We start from the raw sequence: 13931 nt of genomic DNA, 5'->3' as shown, positions 1-13931 counted from the left end.
GAGCCAGGAGTTTTTCTTGACCACATGATCAGTTGTGACTGGCTGGATTGGTGTTCATGTCACAGGAAACATGATGAGCACAGGTCACATCAGCAGAACAGAAACCATCTTTTAAACACACAGCCTTTTCCTCAATGCATTATCTAAAATGAGCAGGTCCATGGGCAAGATAGCACTGGCCACTAAACCTCTTCCTGGCAGGATAGGAAGTGATAGTGGAGCAGGAAAGAGCACATAGAGCTGTCACTGAGCGATAGCCACCGTGGTTATTTATGTATGTACCTACTGGAACGACTATAGAAAAGTTTGTGGTCATACCACACCCTAGGTGCTGGGCTAATGAAACTTGATAAGCACAGAAAGGCCAGCACACTGAATATGCTAATACTTACCACCTTTATTGACAACATTTTGATCCACAAGGATCTTTGTCAGGTCACGATGTTGTCAATAAAAGTGGTAATTGGGAGCATATTCAGTTGAAACACATTTAAACTGTTTCTTCTGGCGTCTTTTGCTCGCTCAGTAGAAAACCTCTCACTGTGCAGTCCTCCCATGTGTGTGTTTAACTGTATGGGGATTTTAATGGGCTTCCATAATGAAGAATAAATAATGGGTAGATTGTTCATAGCAATATATGTCTTAAATGGAACCCTATTTCCTACGTTTTAGTGGAATAGGGTGCCATTTGGGACGCATCCAGTGTCTTACTTCATCATCAGGCCTTTCGTGTCCTTGTCATCGCCCTCCAGCAGCTCAAACTTGTTAGTGAGGCTGAGGGAGATCTGAGTCTTTGCCAGCTGACTCAGGGTGCTCTCCTTGTTGGGATTGTTAGGATCCACCACCCCTTCACCTGGAGAACAGAGCTATGTTTAGAGCTATGTTTAGCTATCCTTGCAGGCTGGTTCCTGGTATGAGAGCTAATGTGTTTTGTCAGTCCTAGTGGAGAAGGGCATATTGTATACTCATTCTGAGACTGTGGGTCGAAGCGTTACATGATTCACACAGAAGTTTGTGTAACAAACTCTTATTTTATAATTAGGATTCAGCCCTGTACTGTAAATGGATCACAGTGTTGTAAATTACAGTATCAGTCAAGTTTGGACACACCTAGTTTCTTTATTTTTTCAATTTTCTACATTGTAAAATAACAGTGAAGACATCAAAATTATGAAATAACACATATGAAATCATGTAGTAAACAAACACATATGAAATCATGTAGTAAAAAAAAAAAAAGTATTAAAAAAAGTATAAAATACTTTTTAGATTTTAGATTCTTCAAAGTAGCCACCTTTTGCCTTGACAGCTTTGCACACTATTTTGTACTCTCTCAACCAGCTTCACCTGGAATGCTTTTCCAACAGTCTTGAATGAGTACCAACATATACCGAGCACTTGTTGGCTGCTTTTCCTTCTCTCTATGGTCAAACTCATCCCAAACCAACTCAATTGGGTTGAGGTCAGGTCATCTGGTGCAGCACTCCATCACTCTCCTTCTTGGTTGAATAGACCTTACACAGCCTGGAGATGTGTTAGGTCATTGTTCTGTTGAAAAACAAATGATAGTCCCACTAAGCACAAACCAGATGGGATGGCGTATTGCTGCAGAATGCTGTGGTAGCCATGCTGGTTAAGTGCGCATAGAATTTGGCCTCATCAGACCAAAGGACAGATTTCCACCGGTCTAATGTCCATTGCTTGTGTTTCTTGGCCCAAGCAAGTCTTTTCTTCTTATTGGTCTCCTTTAGTAGTGGTTTGTTTGCAGAAATTCGATCATGAAGGAATGATTCACGCAGTCTTCTCTGAACAGTTGATGTTGAGATGTGTCTGTTACTTGGACTCTGAAGCATTTATTTGGGCTGCATTTTCTGAGGCTGGCAACTCTAATGAACTTATCCTCTGCAGCAGAGGTAACTCTGCGTCTTCCTTTCCTGTGGCGGTCCTCATGAGAGCCAGTTTCTTCATAGCGCTTGACGGTTTTTGCGACTGCACTTGAAGAAACTTTACAAGTTCTTTACATTTTCCAGATTGAGTGACCTTCATGTCTTAAAGTAATGGTAGTCCCATAGGGCGGTGCACAATTGGCCCAGCGTCATACAGGTTAGGGGAGGGTTTGGCCGGGGTAGACCGTCATTGTAAAATAAGAATTTGTTCTTAACTGACTTGCCTAGTTAAATAAAGGTTAAATAAATAAAAATAGACTGTCGTTTGTCTTTGCTTATTTAAGCTGTTCTTGCCATAATATAGACTTGGTCTTTTACCAAATTGGGCTATTTTCTGTATACCATCCCTACCTTGTCACAACACAACTGATTGGTTCAAGAGCATTAAGAAGGAAAGAAATTCCACAAATTAACAACACCTGTTAATTAAAATGCATTCCAGGTGACTATCTCATGAAGCTGGTTGAGAGAATGAGTGTGAGTGTGCAAAGCTGTCATCAAGGCAAAGGGTGGCTACTTTGAAGAATATCAAATATAAAATATATTTTGATTTGTTTAACACTTTTTGGGTTACTACATGGTTCCATATGTGTTATTTCATTGCTTTGATGTCTTCACTAATATTCTACAATGTAGAAATGAAGAAAAACCCTGGAATGAGTGGGTGTGTCCAAACTTTTGACAGGTACTGTATAACGTTGGGTGTCTGGGAGGCAGGGATGTAGGTGAACTGAGGGGTGTAGGAGGTATAGTGTGGGCGGTGTAGGAAGCAGGGTGAGGGGTGTAGGAAGCAGGGTGAGGGGTGTAGGAAGCAGGGTGAGGGGTGTAGGAAGCAGGGTGAGGGTGTAGGAAGCAGGGTGAGGGTTTAGGAAACAGGGTGAGGGTGTAGGGGTGTCTGTGATACCCAGCAGTGCCTCCACGTCAGGCATGTCCCCTAGGTCCTGCAAGAGCTCATGCAGCAGGTCGTTGTGGTCGGGGGAGATTGCTTCCAGGTGCTCCAACACTAGCTAGGACACACACAAAGAACACCACACAGGTGGATTATGTCAGACATAAGACCAGGCCTCTCCAGCCCAGACTATGTATGCTGTGTGCGATAACAGTTTGATGTTTGCCCACACAGACACGCAGTAATAAACAGAGAATACTATTTACTGTAAAGTCTCAATACATGAACGAAATACATCCCCAAGGAGGATGAGATGAATGGAGGAAAGGACAGATGGATGACCCCCTCTTAGACCCCCTCCCAGCACAGCTCTGCAGTAATACCAAGCTCAGCCCTCTCTTCCTCTTTACGTGGAGATTGATAATGACAGGACGTCCATTGCAATGGACACAGCTGTGCTAGGAGGGGGTCATCCATCCGTCCCTTCCTCCATTCATCTCATCCTCCTTGGGGATGCATTTCGTTCATGTATTGAGACTTTACTGTAAAATATAGTATTCTCTGTTTATTACTGCGTGTGTGTGTGTGTGTGTGTGTGTGTGTGTGTGTGTGTGTGTGTGTGTGTGTTTGTGTGTGTCTGTGTGTCAAAGTTGCAGTAAGGAAATCCTAAACTCTGTAACTGCAAGATAAAAGCTGAGCATGTCTGTCAGTGGGGTATAATGCACGTCATGTCCATTGTTGTGCTTGTAATCCATGTGGATGAGGTGAGCAGAGAGTGAAACTAACGACGCCAAAAAGGATGTCAACATCTGAGACATTTGGCTATAAGAACCTCTGATGTCCTCCTTTATGTCCTCCCTGTCACCATCACCCCGCTCATACCCAGGAGATGGAGAGGAGAGGGAGACTAGAAGAGAGGGGGAAGGAAAAGGAGAAAGAAAGAGATGGGAAGTGGGAGACTAGAAGAGAGTGGGAAGGAAAAGGAGAGAGAGAGATGGGAAGTGGGAGACTAGAAGAGAGTGGGAAGGAAAAGGAGAGAGAGAGAGAGAGATGGGAAGTGGGAGAATAGAAGAGAGTGGGAAGGAAAAGGAGAGAGAGAGAGAGAGATGGGAAGTGGGAGAATAGAAGAGAGTGGGAAGGAAAAGGAGAGAGAGATGGGAAGTGGGAGAATAGAAGAGAGTGGGAAGGAAAAGGAGAGAGAGAGATGGGAAGTGGGAGACTAGAAGAGAGTGGGAAGGAAAAGGAGAGAGAGAGAGAGAGATGGGAAGTGGGAGAATAGAAGAGAGTGGGAAGGAAAAGGAGAGAGAGAGAGAGAGATGGGAAGTGGGAGAATAGAAGAGAGTGGGAAGGAAAAGGAGAGAGAGATGGGAAGTGGGAGAATAGAAGAGAGTGGGAAGGAAAAGGAGAGAGAGAGAGAGAGATGGGAAGTGGGAGAATAGAAGAGAGTGGGAAGGAAAAGGAGAGAGAGAGAGAGAGATGGGAAGTGGGAGAATAGAAGAGAGTGGGAAGGAAAAGGAGAGAGAGATGGGAAGTGGGAGACTAGAAGAGAGTGGGAAGGAAAAGGAGAGAGAGAGAGAGATGGGAAGTGGGAGACTAGAAGAGAGTGGGAAGGAAAAGGAGAGAGAGAGAGAGATGGGAAGTGGGAGACTAGAAGAGAGTGGGAAGGAAAAGGAGAGAGAGATGGGAAGTGAGAGACTAGAAGAGAGAGGGAAAGAAAAGGAGAGAGAGTCCAAGATCTCATCCCAAATTGCATTTATTCCCTATATAGGGCACTACTTTTAACCAGGGCCCATAGCGCTCTGGCCAAATGTAGTGCACTATAAAGGGAATAGGGTGCCATTTGGGATGTACAGATAGTCTGGGTTTACCGAATGTGTGTTGATGATCTCATCTATAGAGATGTAGATGACAGGCTTGCACAGAGTCACCATGTCAGAGTACTCATCCACGTTAAACTTCTCCTCCGGCTCAGGAACGTCACACGCCGCCTGGAAAAACACCCTGAAAGATGGGATCAAAGTATTCTGTTGGTTTTTTACCTCACCAGGAAGATTACTGGACAAATGGGTAGTAGTAAAATCATTCATCATCTCTGAAGATACACTATTTATACAAAAGTATGTGGAATCGACTATTTTAGCCACACCCGTTGCTGACAGGTGTATAAAATCGAGCACACAGCCATGCAATCTCCATAGACAAACATTGGCAATAGAATGGCCTATTGAAGAGCTCAGTGACTTTCAACGTGACACCATCATAGGATGCCACCTTTCCAACAAGTCAGTTCGTCAAATTTCTGCCCTGCTAGAGCTGCCCCGGGAAGCTTTAAGTGCTGTTATTGTGAAGTTGAAACGTCTAGGAACAACAACGGCTCAGCCGTGAAGTGGTAGGCCACTCAAGCTCACAGAACTAGACCGCCGAGTGCTGGAGCGTGTAAAAATCGTCTGTCCTTGGTTGCAACACTCAGTACTGAGTTCCAAACTGCTTCTGGCTGCAACGCCAGCAAAATAACTGTTCGTCGGTAGCTTCATGAAATGGGTTTCCATGGCCGAGCATCCGCACACACGCCTAAGAACACCATGTGCAATGATGCCTAGCGTCAGCTGGAGTGGTGTAAATCTCACCGCCATTGGACTCTGGAGTGATGAATCACTGTTCACCATCTGGCAGTCCGACAGACAAATCTGGGTTTGGCTGATGCCATTAAAACACTACCTGCCCGAATGCATAGTGCCAACTGTAAAGTCTGATGGAGGAGGAATAATGGTCTGGGGCTGTTTTTCATGATTCGGGCTAGGCCCCTTAATTCCAGTGAAGGGAAATCTTTACGCTACAGCATACAATGGCATTCTAGACGATTCTGTGCTTCCAACTTTGTGGCAACAGTTTGGGGAAGGCCCTTTCCTGTTTCGGCATGACAATGCCCCCGTGCACAGAGTGAGGTCCATACAGAAATGTTTTTTTCTCGAGATCAGTGTGGAAGAACTTGACTGGCCTGCACAGAGCCCTGACCTCAACTCCATCGAACACCTTTGGGATGAATTGGAACCCCCAACTGCGAGACAGGCCTAATCCTCCAACATCAGTGCCAAACCTTACCATGTTAATGCTTATGATTTTGGAAGGAGACTCTTCGATGAGCAGGTGTCCACATACTATTGGTCATGTAGTGTATTATCAAAGATTTGTGATATCTAGCCAATAAACAAAAACATTAAGGCCGTTTTCACATACAGTGCTGCTTGAAAGTATGTGAACACCTTGTGCAATTACAGATTTATTAAGTTTTTCCATGAAATCTTAATTTAATCAAAACAAGTATTTTTGATCTGACATAACAGGTTTATATTTACCAATACCATATGTTAGTGTAGAGGAAATCATGTGTGTAGTAGAAAAACAAAATTAAAAAGGAATTGGTGCTGGTGCAAAAATAAGTGAACCCCAAGTTGCATTGGTTAAATCAAGTAGGTAAATAGAATCAGGTGGGTAAATAATTGGGTACCAAATGAACCAATCAAAGGAGAGATCTTTAGGAAAGAGTTTGGACGGGACTCTGATAAATAGAGATAAGAAACCTGGTCAGTTTGGTGTTTACCCATCCATGTGAATGCAAAGCACACCATGCGGCGAGGAAAGGAGAGCTCAGAGGACATCAGGACGAGGGTAGTGGGAGCACATCAGTCTGGGGAAGGCTATAAAATCATCTCAAAAAGATTTGAGCTCCATCAGCCTACTGTGAGGCAAATCATTTACAAATGGAGAGCATTTAACATGACAGCAACTCAGCCTAGCAGTGGATGATCTTCCAAAATATCCCCAAGAGCAATAATAAATCAGGTAAAAGCCAACCCAAACATAACATCTAGAGATTTGCAGACCTCCCTTGCTGCATCTCAGGTAACTGTGCATGCTTCAACAATAAGAAGAACACTGAATCAAAATGCAATTCATGGGAGGGTTGCTAGGAAGAAGCCTCTGCTGTCAAAAAAGAACCAAACTGCCCGTCTTAACTTTGCCAGAGACCACCTGGACAAACCTAAAGGTTTCTGGAAGTCCATTTTCTGGACCGATGAGTCCAAAATTTACCTTTTTTGGTCACAATCAACACTGCTATGTTTGGCAAAAATAGCCTTATCCCAACAGTCAAGCATGGTGGTGGGAATGTCAAGATCTGGGGCTGCTTTTCCTCCTCTGGACTTGGATGACTCCACATCATTAAGGGAACTATGAATTCTAAGATATACCAGGAGATTCTTAAACAGAACGTCAGGCCATCAGTCAAAATGGGTCTTCCAACAAGACAACGACCCAAATCGTTCAAGCAAATCTACCAAAGAATGGCTCCGGAGAAAGAACATTTGTGTTTTGGATTGGCCAAGTCAAAGTCCAGACCTAAATCCAATAGAGATGCTGTGGCAGGACCTGAAGCGGGCAGTTCATGCCAGACACCCCTCAAACCTCAGTCAATTAGCTGAGTTCTGGAAGGAGGAGTGGGAAAAAATCCCTCGAAACAGGTGTCAGAGATTGATTACTGGCTATAGGAGACATTTACTCCAAGTTATCGCTGCTAATGGAGGTGCCACAAGCTACTGACTGAAGGGGTTCACATTTTTGCACACATCAAAGTTTCTGTTAAATAAAGAAAATATATAATTTTTTTGTGTCTGTCATTTACTTGGAATGTATTTATTAAAAATTGGAGTTTAGATTGGAGTTTAGGATTTTATGTTTATTTTAATATTTTATAGCAAAAGAATGACCAGCCCTGTAGGATTCACATACTTTCAAGCAGCACTGTATGTAGAGACTAGCATGGTGTTGAAGATACTGAGTGAGGTTGAAAAGTGGCAGAATTTCCCTTTAAAGACAAAACATATCCTGTTGAATTAGGGTTTAGTCTTTGCTATTTTAATAGTGGCTGGAGTTCGAACTGATTTCCAGTAAAGATAAGTCAATGCTGTAGGAGGTCGGGGCAGAGAATTCAGGGAACACAACCCTTTGTCCCTCTCTCGCTCTGTGTGTGTGTGTGTGCGTGTGTGATTGAGTTTTAGCGAAGACACATTACCCACACCATCTTCCTTGCTGACACTGCAATTTCACACAAAGACACTTCCTCTTTCTCCTGGCTCACCTCTGCTCCCATGTCAACTTAACCCTGCCCTGAACTCCCAAGCGTTTATCTGTAAAGCCCGCTCTTTTTCTTATCTCATCCCCTTCTGCTTTATTAGATGGCACATTCCTCTATACATGGCAGTCTCAGGAGCAGTTCTACTCGGAGTGAATGTAACATTTAAAAACATGGTGACAGTTTTAGTCCTACAGAGGTCTGCTAGCCAACAGCTCTTTTGGGGGAGCGGTTCTGTTTGTTCACGAGCGTCGGCCTGAGCCAGGCACTACAGAGGTTCACACATCTTTCCATAATAAGGATCGGATGCACAGCTTGGAGATGATGGAATTTATAGATCAAATAAATATCGATAAAGTGCTGCAGTAAACAGTCTGCGCAGCACATAGCGCAGACAAAGGCCAACCCTTGTGAATAAGCACTTTTTTTTTTTTTATCTCGGAACGGGCCTGCAGATAGAAAACTACAACTCCCAGACCCATCTTAACTGAACCTCAGCCAAGAGGCTTGGGAGTTATTACTCTCACCTGAACTTCTGGTAGGTCTGGGAGATGTAGTTGTTCATGGGGGTCATGTGGGCATTCTCTCCCTCGAACAGCTTGTTGGCGGCGGCATGCTGCAGCATCTTTGCCACGGAGCCCAGGTTACGACGCTGGTCAGAGTGGAGCTGACCTCCGGCTGACATGTCTATGATGTCGAAGCCGTCTGGAGCCACTATGGCTGGGTTCATGTAGCGGTAGTACAGCAGGTTCCCTACAATCTGACAGCCGACACACACACACACAGTTAAATATAGCTTCATGGCATCACAAAGGGCTGTCATAAAGACCTGTATTAATCAGTACAAACTGGAGATGCTGAATATTTGCATGGGGACGACAGTGTCAGTGAACACTAAAGGAACTTGATATTACCTAACCAATATCAGCAACATGAATGAAAGGTGTGTGAATGGCAAAAGAGAGAACATTCATGAGATGTAATACTTAAAGCCTTGTACCTTCAACAACTCATCCTCTGTAGCATCTGGGAACTTTTCATGAAGTGAATTTTTCAGGACCTTTGCAACGTACCTCATGCCATAGCTACATGCACAACAACAAAAAACATGGACAAGATGTGAAACCAGCATGCATTAAAAATATACACAACATAGTGAATTGATACACAAATGATGGGGTGCATCAACATAAAATGCAGGGGACCATGACCATTTCAGAAAATGAGGGGTGTATTTTGGTCTGTTGTATAAAATAACACTGTGGTGCCCCCCTGTGGAGTATACTGAGCACTGCAGAGTGGGGATTCAACAGTTGTCTAAACCAGTAGCTATGTAACATGGATGGGTTGTAACCCTCTGGCCTCTCTAAGCACTGTTTTGTCTACCCTTCCACTAACACACCACTGAGGTTGCCTCCCAAATGGAACACTATGTCCTTTGTAGTACACAACTTTTGACCAGGGCAGGAAAGGAAAAAGGACGCATTTTTTAAGAATTCCAACCAGGCCTTAGACTTACGGGATGTTGTCCAGTGACGACACGATGGAGTTGAGCACTTTGTCTGTGGCTGTCCGCAGCGCCTGACTGGAGGACTCCAGCTTGGCACGTACTTCCTCGTGTGACATGGCCTGGTCCGGGGTCACCTCGTAAGGCAGTTTACTGAGAGAGGTAGGACAACATTGAGGTCAGTGTATGTTTGTGTGAGTGTACGCATGTTGTCTATGTGTGTGTGTGTGTGTGATTGTATGTGTGTGTGCAGTGGTGGAAGAAGTATGCAATTTTCATACTTGAGTAAAAGTTTAGATACCTTAATAGAAAGTTACTCAAGTAAAAGTAAAAGTCACCCAGTAAAATACTATTTGAGTAAAAGTATTTGGTTTAAAATATACTTCAGTATCAAAAGTAAATTTAATTATTAAAATATACTTAAGTATCAAAAGTAAAAGTATAAATCATTTCAAATTCCTTACAGTAAGCAGAGTGGACGGCACCATGTTCTTGTTTTTAAAAATGTATGGATAGCCAGGGTCACACTCCAACACTCAGACATTATTTACAAAATATGCATTTGTGTTTAGTGAGTCCGCCAGAACATAGGCAGTAGGGATGACCACGTGTTCTCTTGATAAGTGCGTGAATTTCAGCAGTACTTTGGGTTGTCAGGGAAAATGTATGGAGTAAAAAAGTTGTCAACAATTGACATTTTCTTTAGGAATGTAATGAAGTAAAAGTTGGCAAAAATATAAATAGTAAAGTACAGACACCCCAAAAAACTATTTAAGTAGTACTTTAAAGTTTTTTTCACCACTGTCTGTGTGTGTACCCCACCTGGCCTCTCCAGTGTTGGTCTCCAGCTGGTTGACCCAAGCCTTGTACACTTCCACAGGGTTGGTGTTGATGCCCAGGCCCTTGTCCTCGATGATCTCCTTGACCACAGGTGCCAGCAGCTGCCTCAGCGTGTTGTGACCACGGGCTCCACGGTTGAAGCTCACCACCATCTTGATGACCGTGGGGTTCCCAGTCACGATGTCCTGGATCTGATCCACCTTGGACCTGAGGGAGAGCAAGAGAGACACATTTTATCATGCAACCATATTATTCCTTTATATTCAGGAAACATCAGACAATTTATATATAATACTGTATATGATTGGAGAGGATCCTTGAGTTATGAAGTAAGAGGGAACGTGGATTACTGTCTGTTGCACTCAGTGCTACTGTACATCGTTGCCTTATCATGAGTGCAAAGAAATAATGGCACCCAGGCTAGACCATCTGTAGTAACTATATAAGGGAGGTTTGGGACAGGTGAAAGTTCCACTCACTTGATCTCCTCCTCCAGAGCAGTCTTGAAGAGTTTGAGCAGCAGGTACTCCTCTCTCTGGTTGGAGGCGTAGTTATACAGGGTGAAGATCACTGTGTCCATGAACTTAGTAGACTTGTTCTGGGGCATCTGGAAGATCAACTTGGCCAGGTACGAAGGGTTGGTCTGTAGAGAGGAGATGAGATCGAGGTAAAAGAGTGTGTATGTGTGTGTGTGAATGTGTGCGCGTGTCTTAGTGTGTTCTGTGTTTCGAACTCACCTGCAGCAGGTAGAAGAGGTGCTGGTAAGCCTCTAGTTTCTTCCTCTTGTCTTTGCTCAGTGCCTTGATGCCCTGCCTGTCCCCTGCAGCCAGCTCTTCTTTACTCTTCTTCACCGTCAGCTTCTTACTATGGGAAACCACATCCTGGAAAGATGGACCGTAGGCAGCATGAAAAAAGCCCTGCTCACCTATCCAGTTGTGTTTGATCAGTGATAACTTTAAGAAAGACAGGGAAGAGGAATGCATTATCCAAGTATCTGAGCAGGCCTATGACTATTGTAGACTTAGCGCTATCTCCAGAAACAGTTGTTATCAGCAGCATAAGGGGAATGGCTCTGGGAACTGTAGCAGGACTGTTGGGAATAAGCAGTTTCTCAGTTGTGTTGAAAAGCATTGTTTTGTCAGTCATGTTCCCTCGGTGTGTTAAACTATAAAATGTCACCTGTAGGGTGATCCTGTTCTTGACTAGCAGGCCAATCTTAATGTCCATCAGGTTGAGGTCTTTCTCCATCTGCTGATTGGAGCGGATCTTAGTGACCACTTCCTCCCTAAGCCGTGTCACTTCCTGTTCTTCCAGTAGGTCCAGGCTGCTCTGCTCCAGCAGGTGTACAAACTTACGCACCACCGACAGAGGAGGGTCCTGAGCCCCGGCTACAGGGCAGACACAAAAAGAGAAAGACGGACACAGACAAACATAAAAACATTAAAAAGATAAACAAATGAACATTGTAATTGTATCGGAGAGGTTCAGGTAGTTCATTCTCTGTCTGAAACTGTGACTTCTTTAAAAATGTGTGACGTATTAAATGCTGTCTGAACTCACTGAGTGTTCTGTAATCGTCTCTGGCTTTGTTAGCCTTGAGGAAAGCCTGGATCTTCACTATGTCTTTCTCCTGAACATACAAACAAGACAGAAGGTAATCAAGCTTCAGCAAATATCACTGACGAATAATATGATATAATATGAATACATTACATAACTCCTCATTTGTAGGTGCTTTGTTACTCACATGGTCTTTGAAATACTGCAGTCTTTGAGAGTATTTACTTTTGGCTCTCCACATTTTAACGAACGACTGAAGCTGGACCAGGAGGAATACAACAATGTCAGCAATGGGAAACTGTGTTTTAATTTGAGATGAGTCTCCTGAAAATTGACACTTGCTTTCTCACCATTTCAAACTAATGTTCTCTCTTTCCAATAAGGCTCACAGCCCCAAAACACATTACCTTGACGACAGTCCCCACGTTGCTTTGTAGCACATTAATTCTGTCTTTGTATATCTTCCTCTGTTTATAGCCCTTCCAGGAGGCCTATATATAAACATGAGGAAATCAAAACCTGAACCAGCTCTGTCCATTTCAGTATTTTTGAGTTAACTACAAAAGCAGTACGTGAATATTAACTGTAGATATTACATTTGTGTTTGACTTAATAAACCGGTCGGTGTAGAACATATGACACAGTATAGTACCTGTAGTCGGACCACGTGTGGTTCTTGTTGTCGTAGGAAGTCCAGTCTCTGGGCGTGAGCTCTCCTCACCAGGTAACCTCTAACCCGAGCCTGTAGCTGAGTTACTAGGGCCTCGTTGGCCAACCATAACTGCTCCCTGTTATACTCCGCTGTCACACTTCCAACCACACTCTGACCAGGGAACACACACATGAATACTCTTCTAGTGTTGTAATGTATTATACATGACTTACAATATGTTACGTGGTCTATGGTAAAGTGTAATTTAGTATGAGAATGTTATTTGTACATTGTCCCAACGTTTTAAGTAACATATTTTCATCAATTATAATGTAGAAAGGTATTTCTCCAACATACAAGCAGGTGTGTATGTACCTGTATTTCCTCTCTGCTGAGCTGTGTGCTGTTGTGTGTGAAGTCCTCTGGCTCCTCCCAGGTCCCCTCTCTGTTCTCCAGGTTGTAGTAGTAGTCATAACCTCCCTTGATCTGGTGTTTCACCCACACACTGTCACTGCTGCCTGCTTGCAGAGGAAACAACATGTCATATATTTAGGGAGGAATCCTATATAGGGATGAATCCTAACCTGAGACCATCCTAATCTCCAGCATTTGACGTTACACGTTAAGACAAGTTGGGAGGGTAATGTCTTGAATTGTGTGAGAGAAAGTGTCTTGATGAGAGAACAAACATCCATAAATGCTTATTTAGTCTGTTACATTGTAGGTGTAGGCGTACAAATGAGTAATACACTGATTTATAAAGCAGATTGTATGCCAGGTTACCAGTAGTAACGTTGAGGTCCTGGCGCTGGCCCAGCTGTGTCTGGTAGGTGTCTGCACACTCAGACAGAACCCCTCTCAGCCCTGGCAGGGGTGATTGGAGGGCCTGCAGGGTGATTTGGGAGTCTCCCGCTACAACCTCCCTGTTGATGTCTGCCACTGCTCCAGCCACTGCCACAGATGAAACACACAAAGGAACAGTTATGACATTTTGGTAATTTAGCAGACACTCTTATCCAGTGGCTGGAGTTAGGACATTTGAATGGTGAAGAACTTCTAAGAACATATTTGTTGATGGTTTAGAGCATGTGGTTGTGAGTGAGCATGGTGTGCCTACATGTGAGAGCTTCCTCTTCATCTTGGTTGGCTGTGTGTACGCCTTCTTGGATCTGGTTGAGCCACAGCACAGCAGACTCATCCCCCGAGCTCTGGAGTCACAGACACATACTGAGTCAATCTCTGCTTTTCAGAGTGGTAGACCTCACGAACAAAAACAAACAATGCAATGCCAAATTCTAGCTTGAGATGTTCACATATAATTAGAACTTTGCTGTAATTTTAGCGCTTGAGTTAGGACCACAAATCTCAAGTTAGGATTGAGCCTTAACTGAATGTTCTTTTTCCAA

General features: G+C 43.7%; 1 protein-coding gene across 6 annotated transcripts in view; it reads right to left on the bottom strand.

The window, feature by feature from the left end:
- The window catches only part of LOC129826471 (ras GTPase-activating-like protein IQGAP1), a 96464-nt gene that overhangs the window by 9229 nt on the left and 73304 nt on the right, over positions 1 to 13931 (bottom strand). For 4 of the 6 annotated variants that reach the window (XR_008755039.1, XM_055887233.1, XM_055887235.1 and 1 more), the window contains 17 exons: positions 13643 to 13733; positions 13309 to 13476; positions 12901 to 13046; positions 12526 to 12696; positions 12281 to 12364; positions 12061 to 12132; positions 11874 to 11943; positions 11493 to 11701; positions 11051 to 11194; positions 10793 to 10956; positions 10296 to 10520; positions 9486 to 9626; positions 8967 to 9051; positions 8494 to 8726; positions 4704 to 4836; positions 2851 to 2953; positions 712 to 853 (listed from right to left, as the gene is read on the bottom strand). Coding sequence is in view for 5 of the 6 variants with exons in the window: in XM_055887233.1 (XP_055743208.1) it covers positions 712 to 853; positions 2851 to 2953; positions 4704 to 4836; positions 8494 to 8726; positions 8967 to 9051; positions 9486 to 9626; positions 10296 to 10520; positions 10793 to 10956; positions 11051 to 11194; positions 11493 to 11701; positions 11874 to 11943; positions 12061 to 12132; positions 12281 to 12364; positions 12526 to 12696; positions 12901 to 13046; positions 13309 to 13476; positions 13643 to 13733 (2381 nt within the window). In the remaining variant the exon portion in view is untranslated. The remainder of the gene's footprint in view (positions 1 to 711; positions 854 to 2850; positions 2954 to 4703; positions 4837 to 8493; positions 8727 to 8966; positions 9052 to 9485; positions 9627 to 10295; positions 10521 to 10792; positions 10957 to 11050; positions 11195 to 11492; positions 11702 to 11873; positions 11944 to 12060; positions 12133 to 12280; positions 12365 to 12525; positions 12697 to 12900; positions 13047 to 13308; positions 13477 to 13642; positions 13734 to 13931) is intronic. The other 2 variants (XM_055887234.1, XM_055887237.1) reach the window with 1 other exon arrangement.

The sequence above is a fragment of the Salvelinus fontinalis genome, chromosome 28 (genome assembly GCF_029448725.1).
Source record: "Salvelinus fontinalis isolate EN_2023a chromosome 28, ASM2944872v1, whole genome shotgun sequence".
In the NCBI taxonomy this organism is placed as follows: domain Eukaryota; kingdom Metazoa; phylum Chordata; class Actinopteri; order Salmoniformes; family Salmonidae; genus Salvelinus; species Salvelinus fontinalis.
Note: the sequence above shows the minus strand (reverse complement) of the source record. Positions and strands in the feature narration are given on the sequence as shown.